A 19,764-nucleotide genomic window follows, 5' to 3' on the forward strand; every position below is an offset into this window, starting at 1 on the left:
AAACCAAAAACAGAACTGAACAAAACAAAAAACAAAACTGAACAAAACAAAAATAAAACTGAACAAAAAACAAAACGGAACAAAACAAACAAAATAAAAACAAAACTGAACAAAACAAACAAAATGGTCTGTGTACTTTTGCATCCATTCCTTTTCCATTTTTTAACCACGTCGAGAAAAACAAAAAACGAATGATTGTTATATTTTTAAATGTCAATTTATACGTTTTCTTTAGTAAAATTGTTGTTTCTCCCAAACTTTCGAGAGCCATGTCTCTGAAACATGATAATAGGCTACTTGACTTGATTTTCAACCCATTCTCACTCACGAGAGGTCCAATACTGCCGCATTTCCAAGAGAATGCTATAGCCTACTGGCGGCAAATGTGCCCAGCGAAGCGGGACATTCAAGCGCTTAAAGTGAAAAATGCTTTATGTGGCTTAATGTACTACTAAGACAGTGATATTGGAGGAGAAAATTCAGTACACACCTTATAAATAAAGCATAGGCTATGTAGGCTACAGACAAGCAGATGAAGCCCACACAATGAACACAATTAATTACAGGTTAAGCATTTTACTAGAAAATAAAATACCGTTATAAAGAAAAAGCTTAATGCATTAAGACAGTGATATTAAACAACCAGTAAAGCTTTAGACAAGCAGGTCAGGCCGAATATGAAGGCTTTGTTTACTTTGACTTTATGTTGCCTTAGATGCTGTTGATGACAAGAAAAAGTGCGAGAAAATAGTTTCTCTCTGGATGTCGTTTTATTAGGATTAAGCCACATAAAACATTAATGTCCCAGCGACGCGGCCGTAACGCATTGCTTTCAATGAGAATTGAGAAACATTTCATGTCAAACCTCCACTGAGGCAAAGGGCATGGGAATTTTGTCTTCATGAAAATTACATATTATTGGGGTATAATTTTGTCATCATGACATCATGACATATGTTGGAGTATTTTCAATTTGACAAGCAGGACAGCGTAGGCTAGCCTATAAAGCAAATCCTAATCCTAAACAATTTCTCGATATATAAAAATATAAAACACCTAACAGCCAGACAAAAAAGTCACAGTAATTTAGATGTCGATGGCCTTTATTCATATAAATCAGAGTGTAAAGCAAAGGGACGGGATCGAGATCATACAAGTGGGAGCTCGATAATGTGTTGAAGCGCTAAAAAAGAGCTATAAGGTTTAGAAATGGTCATGTTTAGGTTAAAATATAAATGTAAAAGAATAATAATTTAACGAATTAGAATTACTCAATTAATCAATGTCATCTTTTTTAGCCATTTTGATGTGAGTCATATTGACGCCAGAGGAAAAGGCAATAGAGGGCGCTTTTAGTGTCTGTATGACGCAAAAACACTAGAAATTAAATTTAGCCGTTTTACATATTAAAAAAACAAGTAGTATATCATTTATATTATTTTTTAACAAAATAATAATCTTGCATAAGTAAAATTAGCTTGTATCTGCTAATTATGTTCATCATTGTTAAAATAAAAAAGGAAGAAACTGCATTTTCCATATTTAATTTCTGATTTAAAAAAGAAAAAAAAAATGGACGCAAAAGTAATAAACAAAACTGAACAAAAAAACAAAACAGAAAAAAACAAACAAACTAAAAAACAAAACTGAGAATAATTATATTCTTGTTTTGAAATAAAACCAATCAAACAAAAAAAAAAGTATTATTGTTGTTGTTTCTTTTAACTTCAAAACTGAAATAACATTCCCTCATTTTTTTTATACAAAATATTAAAAATAAAATAATTTATGGTTAATATATTTTCCTTTGTGATTTAATAATGCATGCATATGTTAATATTAATGGTTACACTTTATTTCGATAGTCTACTTCAAACATTCTACTAACTATAAAGGAAATATAAGCAACTACATGTCAACTAACTCTCATTAGAGTATTAGTAGACTGTTAGGTTGGGTTCAGGTTAGTAGAATAAGTTGACATGTAGTTGTAAAGTTACATATAGTCAGTAGAATGTGTGTTGTGGGAGCATCAAAATAAAGTGTTAGCAGATATTAAGCAGACAGTCTACTGATACTCTAATGACTGCTAGTTGACATGTAGTTGCAAAGTTACTTATGGTTAGTAGAAAGTGTTACCATATTCATTTGTCCTCAATGTACTATGTAAGCAATAAGGTACGAGAGTGAATAAGTCACGGCGGAAGGGTGTTGTTAGGCACGACGCGAAGCGAAGTGAACCCCTTCAGCCGTGACTTATTCACGATACAGCACTAGCCTCGAGTATCTTATTGCTTTTATAAAACGGTTACCACACAATACAAATATTAAAGGCAAAAAATATGTATCAATGCAACTTTCATGAAGTAAAATCACTAAAAGCCTTCCTTCCGCCAGAAAAAAATAGTCCCTGACCGTGAACCGCAACAGAAGTTACATTATTACACCATTAGATGGTGGCAAAGACTGTCTTTATGATTGAGTCAGATAGTAGCGAAGACTTTTATATTGAAAAGACTGAATTGTTGTGAACACGGAACAAGACGCAACTGATAAATGCTTTGATAGCGCTGTCAGTCACGGGAAAACCCCTTAATTGTTAAAAGGACAAGATATTGCATCGGACATTTAAACAGATTTTTTATTATGAACATAGGACTGACCTGAAGGAAAATGCTAAATCTGAATGCAGGTAATAAACTCACTCACTCGATCTCTTTCTCACAATACTCTTCTACATAATACAGTAAGCTTCAATGAACAATATCAATTGAGAACATACAGTTTACGTTGCTAAGAGTGGTTGCTAAGGGTGTTGTGTAGTGATACACAGAACCGTTGGGTGAAGTGGTCATAGCCGTGTTTTATCATGAATAAAACACAGCTATTGACCAATCAGAATCAAGGACAGGAACTAACCGTTTTATAAAATTTGTTAAAGTTGTTCAATGATTCAGTAAATAGCAGCTTTATGGGACTGTAGACTTATTATTAACAAGGATTAGTAATTTTGTCTTCTTCACCTCAAATAACACACACACACAAAAAAACTTTTTTTTCAGGCTGGTGCCTCTAAAGGACAAGTAAATAAACAGTCAAGGTGTGTATCAAAAAGGCAATTAAAAATCCTACAGCTGCCGCACTGAGCATTTTGCTTTCTTCTACTATCTGTATTTTATCTATATTTAACATTATTTTTCTCAGTATACAATATTGATCCTCAAATTCACGAAACTAGTAGTGTGCTTTTTTCCTCACCAGGACATAGACGAGCACATATAGGTGGTGTGTAATCCAGAATCCCCTAAAGCTGATGCGTCTGAAATAGTGTGAGGCGAAGACATACATAAAAGCAAAAATCAATAGTAAAAGGACCCCAGTGAGACCTGAAAAAAAAAAAAAAAAAAAAACAGGGTTACAAAGAACACACAATCATACATCCACAAAAATAATACATTGAATCTATTAACTGAATACTGGTTATATCAAAACAACATTGAATGTGCAGCAATACCAGGAACTGTCTTGAAAAACCAGAAGGTCCATTTCATTGGAAGCTCAGATCTGCAAATGATCAACACATAGCATTAGTTTACTAATAGTAACTAATCTATCTATCTATCCATCCATATTATATTATATTATATATCAAGATTAGTCCAATAATTACATCAATAATGTGAATTACCCATTGTTGGAGAACACTCTAGGAAACAAGCAGGCAAGAATGCTGAGGTCACTGATGCAGAAAATGTAAACATTGACCACATGACCCAAACTGTGAACAACTGTGGCACAAAAATAAAATTGAAATAAATTAATTATTTAATACATACATAACTATAATTGATGTGAAGCACATCAGTTTGAGGAAGTTACATTAAGCAATTGGAACTTTGAACCCTGGTCGTGAAATGCAACAATGGAGTCATTTATACCATAAACCACATGACTTATCACACATACAAAGTGTTAATGCATAAGTATGGTGACTCAAAGTTTCACTGAATCGTATCTGTGGTAAATTTTATTTAAAGGGCACACAAGGAAGCGTTGTTTTTCCTCTAACCTGAGAGGATGACAGCAGTTATAGCCATGTGGCGGTGAAGGTCGATGGCTGCATCGAATGGGATGTATCTGTTGAGAAACGTCTCTCTGCACATGGTTATCAGGTTACGGCACACAGTGAGGAGCATGTAGGGAAACAGGAAGGAGATGGCGGCCGCAGAGCCGCGAGACACAAGCACGCCCACCATGGAGGTCTCTGGGATGCCGCTGGCGTGAGCCTGTAAACCATAATCTACAAACATCGCTATTGGTTTGCAACCGTTAGTGTGGTTCTCCATGCAGTGTCAAGATACATGAACAATTCAACATGATCATAATAAATAAGTAAATAACAAATAATCATTCAATGGTTTTAAATATGTGCAATACAATATTCAATGATGAAAAGACAGAAAATAAAGGCACACTTACAGTAGCATCTTTCCAGTGCTAGTCCAACTGTGATCCCGTATGTAATCACTACACAAATGATATGTCTTCTGTAGTTTTCTATGAAGCGTTTGAACTGCTGGATCCATTTCTGCACTGGGTTCCTGTTGTAGCGCTCTCTCTGAGGCCTCACGTACACCTTGGGGTTGCTTTGTCCAACTCTAGGGAAACTGAACATTTTAATTAAGTGGCTTGACAAAAACAACATAGCTTTATTGCTCAAACTTTAAAGGGCTATATTGGTTCTGACTTGGGTCACTATCATTTGTAACAGACTCATGATTTTATCTATATATCTGTGTACATATCTAGCTAGTTAGTAGGTTAGACAGACAGATTGATAACTAACTAATAGGGGTGTGACGAGACAGTTAGCTCACAAGACGAAGCACGAGATTGAGTTCACAAGAACGAGACAAGATTTTTACACAGTCTTAAGAAATCCTCAATGACGAAATACATAAAATATAGAAAAATAGTCTGCAGGTGCATTTGAGACTAATCATCTTGTCATTTCAGTTCTACTTTCTGAGTATGAATTATCATATGCAGTGAAAGACAACAATACTCAAGCACTGTAAAAGGTTTTGCCACAAACTCAACTGACTTTCTTCTCTCCTGTATGATTTCAATGAGTCTCTTCAGACTTTAGATCCTCCTAACTGAACCTTTCCTCAAACTGATCATAGAAATAAAAACAGTATAAATAAAAATGAATAACAGTTTTCTCTTAGTATTTTTAAGTACAAACAATAAGTGCAACCATAATCAAAGTACTCTCTCAATATTCAAAGTGCAAATAGAGACCACATTTTTCTTCAAGCCTGATACAGAGTTGAGAGATGGTTACAACTACACAGCCTCATTTTGGGAGATATTTGCATACATCAGAGAGCTGCTTTCAAAATACGGGGTAGTGAAATCGCGTTTGAATGCGCATTCGCGTTTTACTTTCGCTTTCGTGTGTACTCTGTGAATAGGGAGTGGTGGTGCTGAGCGCTTATTCTACAAAATAAGACATTTGTCATATGCTAGGCTCTGATGTGCAACGAATTCTCCACCATGGTCTTGTCAGTCATCTCGTCACATGATCAGTGAACTCTGATTCCTGCTGCACTATGTATGACTCTGCAGCTTGTAAAATGGCACACCCCTTCTAACTAACTAGAAGATAGCCAAACAGAAAACTAATTAGAATGGTGGATAAGATTGAGAGAATGCCAGATAGATGACTATCTAGATAGTTATCCACCCGTCTGTCTGTCTAATTAGTAAGTTATATGGCTGTCTTTTGAACTTATTAGACAGACAGGTGGATGACTAACTAGGTAGAAAGACAGCCATCTAGAGACAACTAATTCAAGTAGGGCTCGCTGAATCCTCCACTGGACATCCAACCCTGCCCACCTCTAAGTGTGATGTCCAATATGTCACCTTGTGACTCCCCATCCCTGTTTCAACCCGGAAACGTGATTTGTTGTATATAGGTTTCCGACTGAAAGGATTTTTTGGCGTAAGGATAGGTTTTGAGTGGGTTTCAGTGCAGTATGTCATAAAAAGAGAAATATAAGAAGTAAATGAAAAAGAATTAAGTGTGAGGGTTAAGTCTTCTCTATGCTTCTTCCTGTTTCAAAGTTAATAAGGAAGTGTGTTTTTTTCCCCAAAATCACGTCACCAGAAATCCCGCCCTGCAGCTCATTTCATTGGTTAAGGTTACAGTGATGGGTAGGTTTAGGGATCAGTATTTGGTGTAGGCAATCAGTACTGTGATTGACATGACCAATAAAATCATAAGAATCGGCTGCAGGGCCAAACCTGCCAAACACCCACAAATTAAAATCATCAAGCACCACATGCATTTCCCTCATAATATGTAAAAATCTAGTTACTTCTGCTGCTGCATTAGCCTTTTTAATTTTGAAAGTCAACTAAAGATGTTGACGTTCAAAATGAAACCAGGCCGACATTATGTCACAGAATGGCATCAGTTCCCACAAATACTGATTGCCACATTTCTCGATAACCAACAAATGACAGGTTTTACAAAGGCTTAAATCTAACACCTAGCTGAGCTGCTAATGACCATACACATGTCAGAACATGTTGCATAATGCAACACATGCTCTAAAATGACCACGACAGAGATATTATTCATTAACGTCTCACTTCTTGGTCTGTCTTTGACGAAGTTCCTGGCCTTGCTCCCCATCAGACCCGTGAGTAAGTTCTTCCACTGCTGAAGAACTACAAAAGAAGAACAACAACTTATTAGCTATATTACATTGTACTCATTTTAAAAAGTGCTATTTTATATATTTTTTCTTTACCTCTTTTTCTTAATGAAAGACACTTGATGTTGTCTGGCTAGTTTTTTCTTACCAAGTACTTCCATGCCTGTAAATACATGCACAGCAGTTTTTCAAAGATAAATGCCTCTGTGTTGGGTGAACTAAGAATTATAGAGACATATGGGGGATTAGAGCATAAAGAAAAGTATATCCTTCACCTTTAATATTGAGCTGAGCTGAATGATCTCGCAGCAGAAAGTGAAAGTCCTCCCATGAGAAGCAATCTTTGTTGTGAAGACCAGCTGCCTGAAGCATAGCTGCTATGCCATCATCAGCCTGACTCTCAGAAAGAGCACTTCCAGAGATATCAATGAAAGACCTGCACAAGAAAGGAGAAAATGACTAACAGAAAGTAGAAATCTTTCAGAGGAACTTTATTGATTTATATCATCTGAATCTCAAAGTTCATATGATTATCAAAAAATCTTTACACAAATTAACTTTTTTCTTCAAGGCTCAAAAACAGTATCTGACATTAGAACTGACCTGAGTAAGGAAGTGAACTCATCCTTGGACAAGAAGCCATCTCCTTTAATATCATGCATTGAAAACAGAAGCTTAGACTTCTCCTCGGGTGTACCTGGATTTTCAAGCCAAAAACATCAAACATCAAACTCTTAACAACACAACACAATAACATCATAACATTGTAAAACATTCTAACAAAATAGAAAAAAACTTTGCAACATTGTAACACTGCAAAATTCTAAAACTGTTAAATCTCAACAATGTAACAAGAAAATTTTGTAGCATTTTAACCCTGTAACACTGTTAGGATGTTACAGTTTTACAATGTAACAAGGCAATTTTATAACATTGTAACATCATGAAATTGTAACACTGTAACATCATAACACTGTACAATTGTAAAACTGTAACATCCTAACAATGTAACAAGGTAATTTTGTAGCATTTGAACATTGTAACACTGTAAAATTGTACAACTGTAACATTGTAACATCAGTGTAACCTTGTAGCATTGTAACACCATAAAATTTTAACACTGTAACAGTTTAAAATGGTAAACCTGTAAAATCCTAACAATGTAACAAGGTAATTTTGTAGCATTTTAACATTGTAACACTGTAAAATTGTAACATCCCAACAATGTAATAAGGTAACCTTGTAGCATTGTAACATTGTAACACTGTAACATTGTAAGTGTGTAACTTAGTAGTTTTTGTAAAATGGTGATATTGTAAAAACATTTATGGACCAGAGGCTCTAAGTCTTGTGATTAACACCGAACTACAATTCAAAAGATCTGAACAAACTCACCTGTCATAAAAATGGCAATAACATCCAGGAACTCCTGAAAAGAAAGGTATCCGTTACCGTCCTTGTCAGCCAGTGTAAACATGGACTCTACAAAGAGTGAGTCAGGCTTCAGACCGAACACATTGGCAAATTCATCTCGCGTGAGCTCACACTGTAAAGCTTCTCGGGTCCTATTGCTCAAGTCTCCAGCATCACTTTTATTAATGTCCAAGACCTGAAGTCAAAAAAGACATATAAGATGCTACCTCTTAACTTTGTGACATATTGTCAGTTGAATGAGGACAAAATGACATATGAAGAAACAACAGAAACACATACCTTTGAAAAAGCATGCTTGAAGAAGGTCTCCACAATCTTTTCCCTCTGTTCTCTGGTCACTGCATCTCTTAGTATTTCTTTCTCACTCATTTCCATCACAGTTAGATTCTGAATTCTGCCCTCTAGCTCAGATCTTAGGAGATTTAAGAACTCTGACCTCTGACCATTGTCCTCAAAGAACAAAACCTTTCGGACAGAAATCCGACAACTTAATATCTCATTGAGCATTCATTGCACGATGACAACAGAATGCACTACCAAATTCTTACCAGATCATACTCTTTGGGGATCTTCAAGAGTAGAGCACGATGCTGATGGTCATTGGATATTATCACATTCAGATGCTCTTGACTGCCCAAGCTGTAAGAGCTGAGAGGAGAGCCGTTCTCATCAAAGGTCTGGAATACTTTCTTCTCGTTGAACGCAAGTGTAACTTGTCGGGGTGCTGTATTGTGCCCTAACCACTCTTTGGCTGAACACAAAAGTGAAATCCGACACCAAAAAAAAAAAAAAAACAGAAGTTAATAAACTCATCTTCATTGGCATATCAGGCCAACGTGACATTGCAGGTGATGTTACTGACCAGTAGTTCCATGTGCAGGTTCCTTGTCTCTTGTAGAACCTCTGAGCTTCTTTTGGAATCGTTTGTATCTGGCTGTCCGAACATGAGCAACTACACAAGCTACTATGTAGCTTACTGTCGAGAGATCAGTAAACGTACATGTGTTAAGAAAAAGCTTGGGTGGCATATGCATTATATTTTTTGTGATAGATGAATACATACATACATACATACATGGGTGGGTCATTGACGAATAATGTTTTTAAAAGTGCAAAAAAACCTAATGGAGATATAATTAATTTTGAAGTTTTATTAAGTGTTAACAACGAGATTATGTGGTAAAATCAATTAACACTCCTTTTGTCATTTTTTACAAGTTGGACAAAATTTGTCACCAAAAAGTCATTCGGTTTAACCAAAATTTTGGTTTTACCAAATGACACTTTTGGTTATACCGAATGACAATATTTTCAAACAATGCTAACAAGCTAGCTAGCAAAAGGACAATCAAACATTTTATATTTAGTACAAGTTTTTAAAATATATCAACATTTTCTATGTTTTATAGCGGTTGTACCGAATGACCTGATGTTTCGGGACATGCGTATAAGCAAGTGAAAACATGAATTTTTCAAATAGTTAAGAGAGAGTAACTTTGCTTCACAATCATGTGGTCCTTTGCAGGTGTCTGAATGATGTCACATCCTGTCACATGATACTGACCGCATGACTTGATCCAAAATGGTCTCTTTATATTGGTTACTCCGAATGACATCAATGAAATTCATTTTTACGGACATTCTTTCTCATAACAAAACAACAACTTCTATACATAATTTTAATACCATTTTGCACTATATTGATATATATAATGTTATAAAATCATGCCAGAATAAAAAATATACACATTTATTACATTTTAAGATATTTTAATCACTAATGAAACGGCAGTATTGGTCTTTGGATGGTTAAACCGAATGACATTTTGACAAAATCTTTAAAATACCTTTATATGTAGCAAAATATAATTAAAACCTTTTGGATTCAATAAAAGAGATCTAGTTGTACTACCTTATATACTTTGGATGTCATATCTTTGTTTTTTATTATTATTAAGGCCTTTGGACAAAAAAACGACCCGTCACGTCATTGACCCACATAAAAATACATGCATACATACATACATACAGGGCCTAAAATTAGCACTCGTCAAGCATCAAATGAGAGTAAAAATTGGCATTGGCAAGTAAATGAAATGGTGTCAATCGCCAGTTGGCCGGTAACATTTTTATGAATCGTAACAATGCAATTTTGTGAGAACATGAATGTGAACAGTCTGGTCAGACTCTCTGGACAGTTGATGGGCCAGTGCTGCATCGTCACAAAAGTTTGAGCCTTGCCAATTTAAATATTCAAGCACAAGAAGACAAAATGGAACTCAATTCGTTACTCGGATGGTATGGGACGTTTTCTGTGTGCAAACATCCGAAGCACGGGCCCAGAAAGCCGCATCTCAGACTGCGTGTGAATACTGAATTGAGCTCTCTTTCACATCTTCTTGTGCTTGAACGGACAAATTCACACAAAATTTAAAAAATGAAATAAAAAAATTGCAGAGTATCCTAGTAAACAATCGGTTATGGCTTAAGTGAACGTAAACAGTCGAGAAAGACAACGCATGTGTACAGTATCAGTATATCGGATCCCTACATTATGTCTTAAAGTGACAGCAGCCTAATATTCCTGCTGTCTGTGTTTTTAATGTTAATAAAACAACAAAAAACAAAGAAATCATTCTTGGCTGAATAACTTTTATAACTTTATTAAGGATTAATTAATATTTAATTTATATAGTGAAGACCAGTGTTATTTTACATTGATTACTTTATTCAATTTCTATACCTGAAAACTACTGTCAGATCTGAAAACCTGAAAAGAACTATTTATTTTATCTTATTTATTTTTTTTATTTTTTTTTTGCTATTGTTTGTAATTTGATTATTTGTTCTACTTATTTTTACCGATTGTTTACTTATCTTTAATAATGTTTTAAATTTAAATTAGTTAGGCTAGAAGGTTTAGCTGTTTTATCGAAATTGTAATAGAGGATTGTGAATTCTCACTGGTATCTAAAATTTTGGTGTCATAACTGCTTGTTTTTGCAAAAACAGCTTCATGGCCAGTAAAAAATATTTATGACCGGTATATGTTCTTAAGTTACCGGCCATTGGCAAGTATGGCAAAAAGTTTTAGGCCCTGCATACATACATACATGCATAAATAAATAAATAAAGTACTTTTATATAATTCCAGACCAAATTCAATTCCAGATCAAATGCATTTGCAAGTAAATACATGACATTGTAAGTTAATTATAGTTTAATTACAGCATTATTTGAAATTATGAATAACACTGACCAACAGGAAACAGGAAGAGCACCGCCACTGTTACGCCAAAACCAGCTTTGCTGCTGTTGTCAAAGTAACTCACAGAGGAAGCCTTTGTGCATGGGTGAAGATCGGAGGCTCTGATTGGCTGAGGCTGGGGGCAGGGATCACCTGTTCAATAAGCCCAAAATAAACAAATCATGGCTTTTCAACATGATGTGTGGAATATGTTGATGCGTGTGGGTTGCTTGTTACCGTCCACCCAGAAGAACACATTCTTTTGAATGTCGCCCTCCTCTGCACTGGTGACGTCCAGAAGGACATCATGAAATGTGGTGTTCTGTATGGCTTGGATCTCCTCCTCAGTGAACAACCTGAGAGGAAGAACAGCTGATACTTAGCCAGAAATACCTTCTACGTGTGCTTATCTGACCAAATTGACATGGATTCCCACCCATTTTGTCTGTTCTCAAACCAGAAGCGATCAGCGTTCCTTATGCGTTCAAACTGGTCCAAGATGATGGCGGAAAACACTGGACCTGGTCCTTCCTGTGTTTCTAGTAGGCCGCCCACGAACAGCTCTAGTCTGGAGGTGTCATTCTCATATAACTCTGCAAGCTCCCTTAACAACTGAAAAGCATTGAAAAGAGATTTAATTAAAGAGACAGAACATTTTGCGTTTGAATGAGTGGCGTTTGCGAATGCAAACAACACCGCCATAGTACAAGGGGTTCAGGGTAGTTGTTATCAAGGTTTTGGTGATGGTTCATGCCATTGATACTGAAAGCGGCACCTGTATGTTATTCAGTTTAGGGTTGATCTCCTCCCAGGTGTTGACCGGCTGCATGTTGAGGGCCGCTCTGATCTGGTTATAACTGGGAAGCCCAAAATCACGCCCCCTCTGGATGGATAAAGCCACTGCATCAGAGCGTGAGAACCGCAAGGGGCCGTACATGTAATCTAATGGAGAAAAGGAATAGAGAAGATAAATTAACCAATAGATCTTCTTGATGTCAAGTACACATAAAATTAAAGTCACCATGAAATCAAAATGGACAATTCTTTTTTTTTTTTTATATAGAATGCAGTATTTATTATAAATGATTTATCCATGCACATCATTTTTTTAAAATTAATATGCCTTCATAATCTTTAATCCAAATAACTTCCCCTCCCTCTTGCAGTGACATCTCTTCTCTGATGATGTGTTTACTGGCGTGAGGGCGGGGCAACCTGTCACTCACATGAGATCCACCAATAGCAAACCACAACCATCCAGTCAACTCCTGACAGACAAAATCAAGCCCCACCCTACATTTTTCTTGTTCGAGAAGCAGTTTCACTCGGATATAAGTCACAATAGGGAATAAAATACTATAAAAACTTCCGTTTCATGCCAACTTTAAAGGGTTAGTTCACCCAAAAATGAAAATAATGTCATTTATTACTCACCCTCATGTCGTTCTACACCCATAAGGCCTTCGTTCATCTTCAGAACACAAATTAAGTTATTTGTTATTAAATCCGATGGCTCAGTGAGGCCTTCATTGACAGCAATGTCACCAAACCTCTCAAGATCCAGAAAGGTGCTCAAAACATATTTAAAACATTTCATGTGAGTTCAGTGGTTCAATCTTATTATAAAGCGACGAGTAACCTTTTTGTGCACCAAAAATCAAAATAACGACTTTTCACCGTTATCTAGTGATGGCTGATTTCAAAACACTGCTTCGAATCTTTTGTTTCGAATCAGTGATTCGGATCGCGTGTCAAACTGCCAAACTGCTGAAATCACGTGACTTTGGTGCTCCGAACCACTGATTCGAAACAAAAGCTCTGAAGCAGTGTTTTGAAATCGGCCATCACTATATAAGTCATTATTTTGCTTTTTTTGGTGCACAAAAAGTTCTCGTCGCTTTATAATATTAAGATTGAACCTCTGAACTCACATGAACTGTTTTAAATATTTTTTGAGTACCTTTCTGGATCTTGAGAAGTTCAATGGCATTGCTCTCAATGGAGGCCTCACTGAGCCATCGGATTTCATTAAAAATATCTTAATTTATGTTCTGAAGATGAACGAAGGTCTTACGGATGTAAAACGACATGGGGGTGAGTAATTAATGACATTATTTTCATTTTTGGGTGAACTAACCCTTTAAATTAATCAGAAGAAAAACCAACCTCTCAAATCCTCGACAATGATGTTGTCCTCTCGCTCAGCGATCTGAGAAGCCATGCCCATTATCAGCTCATCTACATCCTGACTGGACTGCAGGTTCGGATTCTAAAACATATATAACTTCATATATAATATAACTTAATGATATATTAATGTAATTATTGTTATTTATTCATTTTAATTAAAATAATTTCTAAACAATCATTTCTAAGCAAAATTGTATTTAATTAGATTAATTAATTAATAAATTATACAATATATAATAAAGAAATCCCTTGGGACAAAGCCACCATGTATGAAATTTTAATTATATGGTCGCATAATCCAAACCAAATCCCATCTGTTTTGACTTACATTTCGGTTCCAGAAGGTGTTGCATAAACGCAGGCCAGGAAATTTACTTGCATCGTTGTTCACAGCACTTTTGTAGTGACACGTCCTGTTTCTGAATCCCAAAAATTGCATTTCAACACCATTTCAGGTACAATTGAGGATTTTATGTGTATATTTCTATTCAAAAGTTGTTGTTTTTTTGTTTTGTTTTTTTTATAAAAAAACACTTTTAAAATGACTTAATCTGCATTAATCTGCAAACAAATGTTGTTCTTCAGAACTTTCTATTCAATGATGAATCCTGGAAATAAGCATTTTAAGCAGCACAACTGTTTTCAACATTGATAATAATAATAAATGTTTCTTAAGCAGCAAATCGTCATATTAGAATGATTTCTGAAGGATCATGTGACACTGAAGACCGGAGTAATGATGCTGAAAATTCAGCTTTGATCACAGGAATAAATTATATTTTAAAATATATTCAAATATAAAGCAGTTATTTATATATTTCAGAATATTACTGTTTTTACTGTACTTTTGATCAAATAAATGCAGCCTTGGCGAACAGAAGATACTTCTTTCAAAAACATAAAAAATCTTACAAGTGAATAATTGAGAAATGTACCTTTTATATACACCAGGTGGCGCAAGGGTCAGTCCAAACCTCACAGCAGCGGCTTCAAACTCAGCAGAGATCCCTGGATCAACATGTTTCTGATAACCTGACAGAACCAGAGCAGCGCTGCGTGATTCAGCTTATATTATATATTCTATTGTTCGCTAATATTATTCAGTATATTTTTCACCAGCCACATTTGTTCACAAAAAACAAAAATGAAACCAAAATGAAAACAAATGAGTAATATAACTGAAGTAGAGCCCATATTCATTTATCATGAATTTACAGCAACATACAGTAACATTAAGTTAAGTTACTACACTGCAATACTTCACTCAGCAGAAATGACATGCTTGGCATCTGTTAACCTTTAATGACGTATATGCCAACTGCATGCTCTCAACTGCACGTTACACAAACCTGTAAGAGATATTTTAACAGACCACAAATTAGCCATCCTTTTGACTTGCGGCATAAAGTCTGCTCCGTTTGCAGGATATTCTCCCCTCGAACCACCCATTAAACACAGGAAGAGACGTCCGACCCACATGTGAAGTGACCAGCCACAGTTCATTTTGTTCGATATACCACAGTAATAGACCAATCCTTTTATAAATTTCTAAAGTGGAATATTCTATTCAACCTGTGGATATTAAATATCAGGATATTAATACTATCTTTCCAACATCCACAGGTGGCTATTTTCTAAGTAGGTATTAGGCATAAAAGTACAGTACTCCTGTCTACTTGAGTGGTGAAGAATCACATGCCAGTGGGCTATATGCACGGTTACTTCCTGGTTGTCGTTAAGCCAGCTCGGGCATTTCCGGTGAACTGTTAGCTGTCATTCTGTACTCGCATTCTGAACATTACTTGTTCATCCTTCTGAGATTGTCCCCATTGTAAAACCGAACTTTTCAAAATGTAGGAAATTCAACATTTGATAGAAAACACTTTTTTAAAAATAAAAAAGACAATAATTACCACTATAACCAGCAGGTGGCGGCAAAGTAGCATTTATTTGCGCATATATCAGCCATTTCCTCTAAACGTTTTTCACCTAGTTTCGTTTTTGACTAATTATTAAACATTATAAAATAACTAGGTTTAAAAATGCATTTTGTCAATGTGAAGTATGAAGTACTCACAAAATCTTGTGAAAAACAATAACTTTTCTTGTGAATGAATTACACAGAGAGCGAGCACCGCGCTTCAGTCATTGCAGCGCAAGATCACTTGTGAAAACTCACATTTTATTCAATGAATCAAACTAAAGTGCACAATAAATATTTAATTTTTGATGCTTTTTTTTCCACACGAAAGTATAAAAACTGATGGTCGAATTGAATTTAGCCGAGGAGGAACACTGAGGCATGTCTTTATTTATTTATTTTTTTATGCTGTCTTACATTTGAATGACTAAATTAATGCTATGCCTGACTATTTAAGTGACTATATTCTGATTATAAACTAAGTATTACATTACTGATGCTCAACACACCAGCAAATGACATCCACCGGAAGTTTTCGAGCTGGCTTATATTATTGCGGAAGTTCTAAAGAACATTCCGTGCATATAGCCCATTCAGGTAAAAAAAAAAAAAAAAATTATTTTCTCATAATATACATTGCAGCATCAGCTCTTTTCTCACAGTGTCTGAAATGGTTCAATAAAGGATTGAGTCTCTCTAAACCCCTCCTTTCTGAGAGCCTTCTCTTCACTGATTTGTCAGATGTCCCAGTCTGTTGTGATTGGTCTACTCTGCTCTGATTAGTCAGATGACCAAGTCTGTTTTGACTGGTCTACTCTGTTCTGATTGGTCAGATGGCCCAGTCTGGTGTGATTGGTCGACTCTGCTCTGATTGGTCAGATGGCCCAGTCTGTTGTGATTGGTCTACCACTTATCGGAATCCAAACCCCCATTACCGTATCTGAATTTCAGCTCTGGAGCTTCCTTAGCACTTGATACACAGTGTTACGAACAGTGACGATGTTGTCATTTTTATGGTATCTATTCGAGCCTGAGTCCTCATATTTTGGAAGTTCACGTGAAGTGGATTTGTTTTTGCAGCACAGAAAACAGCATCTTCTCAACATGATGACAACAAGAACCAAACTCTTCCAGGCTTCAGCTACAACTACAGTGTTTGAGGGTCAAAGTAGACGTTGTTCATGAGCGGCCAATGAAAACCATAGGCTGGCATTATGCAAATTAGTTACAAACCTACGTAGGTTCGTGCAGGAAGTAAGAATGGAATTACTGGCGACTCGTTTCAGACAGTTCGGTTCTTTCTTTTGGGAAACAACTAAGTTTTTCGTGCACTTTTATTTTTGAATCTTTGGAAACCTTTTACATTCACAAACAGCTATATTACACACTACATGAAAGATAATATCTGAAAACGCATAAGAGGGGAACTTTAATGTGATATATGAGTGAGTGGAACTTAAATTCTAATGTGACTTTCAGTAGGTGTGTTGTCTGAGACTGAGACAAACCACAGATTACTTGAGCATGTGCACATTCAAACACACACACATAACTCTCACCTGGATAGGGAGTCACTTTTGTTCCCAGATAGGCCGGAAGCCACTCATAGAACGCTATATTCTGAAGAAAGACAAATACAAATACACATTCAGAAATCTAGACTAATATCACTATATTTATACACTATAGTGTACAGAGGAAATGTGAAGTGAAGGATATTGTGGTACATCCCTCCAAATTGGCACCTGTGCTCTGTGAAGTGAGTCAGTAATTGAGGACTATTTGCTTTACCTGAAATGTGGCAATAACCCTCTTTCGGGCATTTTGGAAAAGCTCTTCGTCTGACCAAGAGGGGTGTTCCTCATACAGTTTGGAGGCCAAGTAATTATGGTAGCGAAACCAAATAATTCCCTCTGTGACTGAAAAGATGTTCTCATTGGCCCAGGCATTCCCGAACTCTGAGAACACACAAAACTAGCGCTTGAAAACCACAACGTGTAACATTTTCATGAGCATCTTGCAATGCACTTAGTAATAAAATATTATTCATAACAGAATAAAAATAAGTAATAAAAACACACAATATTGTGAAAATACAGTAATCAGCTAAAACAACTAAAGGGGTTGAAGTCACTTCACCCTGTATCATGTCCTCTTGTACTTTATTGCTTCATTTTTTTGCTAGGTATGCAGCCATTTACAAGAGGTAAATATACATATATTGAAGATTATTTAAAAAAAAATGATAGTCACTTTGTATCACATACAAGTTAAGTAATAGCTGTGGTTTATTCCATACCTCATACTGGTGTTACGCAATTTTTTTTACAGGAACATAACACTGTACATAACATTGTTATGAGTTTTAGTGGACACATGCTAATGTAAAGGGATTGAACCTGGTGACAGACTAGATTAAGGGCAAAAAGTTTCAAAATGATAAATGAATCCCTTACAAAAATTTACCACAGTAACCATAGTGACTTCTAAAATATGATCATTACTATAGTCATAGTTATAGTTGCAACAATAAAACTCTGGTATTTATTATTTGTTAAATTATTTATTCATTCATTAATTTAGTTATATAATAAATAAAAAATAAATCAATTTATGTAATATTCATTTATCTAATTATCCATAAATAAATAGATAAAATATTATTTTATCTATTTATTAATAAATGAATAAATCGATACATTTATCCATTTATGTGTTGTTTCTTTTTCTATTTATCTATAAATAAATGAAAAATAAATAAAATATATAAATCTATCTACTATCTATTGATCTAATAATTTGATAAATACATTAATTAAAAAATAATTAATTAATTATAAATAAATATATTATTTATTTATAATATTTATTTATTTATCTATTAATAAATAATTGGATAGATAGATAGATAGATAAACAAATAAATAAATCCCTTTACATAATTATTTTTGAATGAATGAATGAATGAATGGATGAAGATTCTGAAAGTTTCTCATAGTGTTTGCATGAAACCCTATATTAATTTATAATTTAGTTAAGTAACTGTAGTAACTATAGTATATTGGAGGAAACTATGGTTTACCAAGGTACTGTACATTTTTTGTAAGGGATGTAACTAGTAAGCCTGACTAGAACATAGTTAATATTCCAAGTCTTACCAAGCCAAATTTTCCTGATTTGTCATGCAACTACTGGTCATGTGGTGATAAATGAATGTACTACAACTTAAAAAGTAGCTGTTCCATTTCTTACCATAAAGTTCCTGTGAGCCGGGACTAGCGCTGGGGTCTGGCGCACTCCACATGAGGTAACCGCTGCTGCTACGCCTGGGCATGTCCTGTGAGGAGCCTGAAGCCAAGAGTCCTTTAGAAAACGTTCTCAAGGCATCACACCAGGAGCTGGAGGATCCATAGATGGAGCTGCCATCTATCCACGCTGTCACGTGATTCACCTGAAATGAATTATGGGTAGGTCAAAAACTCAACAGGTCCATTCCAAATCTCTTACAGTCCACTGTGACTACATGTGCACCTGTGTACGAGGATTGTTGGGACTTTTGCCCGTGCTCGGGTCCCACTCTGCTCTCTGGAACTGGAGCAGGACCGGTTTTGAAGAGTTGGAGCCAAAGACAGGATCTTCTTTTGGGACTTCAATATGCATGAACTCAGGTGGGCAACCAGGCCTACGGGATTCTGAGATCTCAGACCACACATGGTAACCTAGAGTAGTAATAAAGAGCAAGTGGCCATCATGAGGAATCAAATTATCTTTGACCTTTTCAATACCAGGAAAACAACTTTTGAAATCCTTGAAGAACTTTATAATGTGCTTCATTCTTAATAGCACCAGTGCATAGATGTTGTTTTAAGTAATAACATGTTCTTTGTGGAATATAAAATGTTCTTCTATAGCATCAGGCTATATGGCTCTATTTGGATATAAAATCACAATTGCGAGAATAAAAGTCAGAATTGTGAGATATTGTCATGATCTCAGCCTGTGTTCCCCTGGTCTTGTGTGGACATTTATGTTATTTCCTGTTCTGTTCTATGTTTTGTAGTCCTTTGTAGTTTTTCTTGTTCATTAGTTCTTTGATTGTTCCCAGGTGTATCTTGTTTGCCAATTACTCCTTGTGTTTCTTGTCGAGTCTTGTCCTACATGGCTGTACATTTGGTGTTACTCAATCTGTACTCTGTTCCCTGGTTCCCTGGTCTCTGTTATGGTTTTGTTTTGTTGTGTTTATT

At 35.6% G+C, this 19,764-nt stretch overlaps 1 protein-coding gene across 3 annotated transcripts in view; it reads right to left on the reverse strand.

Annotated features, from left to right (window-relative positions):
- Positions 1-19,764, reverse strand: part of duox (dual oxidase) — a 28,294-nt gene that overhangs the window by 3,375 nt on the left and 5,155 nt on the right. Inside the window, exons 5-28 of one of the 3 annotated variants that reach the window (XM_051884904.1) lie at positions 19,052-19,239; positions 18,773-18,971; positions 17,312-17,478; positions 17,080-17,140; positions 14,535-14,631; positions 13,928-14,018; positions 13,576-13,678; positions 12,185-12,351; positions 11,846-12,021; positions 11,647-11,765; positions 11,422-11,562; positions 9,025-9,138; positions 8,711-8,913; positions 8,442-8,627; positions 8,124-8,337; positions 7,332-7,425; positions 7,004-7,164; positions 6,825-6,891; positions 6,664-6,741; positions 4,480-4,658; positions 4,070-4,300; positions 3,689-3,788; positions 3,515-3,564; positions 3,259-3,386 (exon numbers count right to left, since the gene is read on the reverse strand). In XM_051884904.1, the coding sequence (XP_051740864.1) occupies positions 3,259-3,386; positions 3,515-3,564; positions 3,689-3,788; positions 4,070-4,300; positions 4,480-4,658; positions 6,664-6,741; positions 6,825-6,891; positions 7,004-7,164; positions 7,332-7,425; positions 8,124-8,337; positions 8,442-8,627; positions 8,711-8,913; positions 9,025-9,138; positions 11,422-11,562; positions 11,647-11,765; positions 11,846-12,021; positions 12,185-12,351; positions 13,576-13,678; positions 13,928-14,018; positions 14,535-14,631; positions 17,080-17,140; positions 17,312-17,478; positions 18,773-18,971; positions 19,052-19,239 (3,314 nt within the window). Of the gene's footprint in view, positions 1-3,258; positions 3,387-3,514; positions 3,565-3,688; positions 3,789-4,069; positions 4,301-4,479; positions 4,668-6,663; positions 6,742-6,824; positions 6,892-7,003; positions 7,165-7,331; positions 7,426-8,123; positions 8,338-8,441; positions 8,628-8,710; positions 8,914-9,024; positions 9,139-11,421; positions 11,563-11,646; positions 11,766-11,845; positions 12,022-12,184; positions 12,352-13,575; positions 13,679-13,927; positions 14,019-14,534; positions 14,632-17,079; positions 17,141-17,311; positions 17,479-18,772; positions 19,240-19,764 lie in introns of those variants that run through there. The other 2 variants (XM_051884903.1, XM_051884905.1) reach the window with 2 other exon arrangements.

The sequence above is a fragment of the Ctenopharyngodon idella genome, chromosome 24 (assembly GCF_019924925.1).
Source record: "Ctenopharyngodon idella isolate HZGC_01 chromosome 24, HZGC01, whole genome shotgun sequence".
NCBI lineage: Eukaryota > Metazoa > Chordata > Actinopteri > Cypriniformes > Xenocyprididae > Ctenopharyngodon > Ctenopharyngodon idella.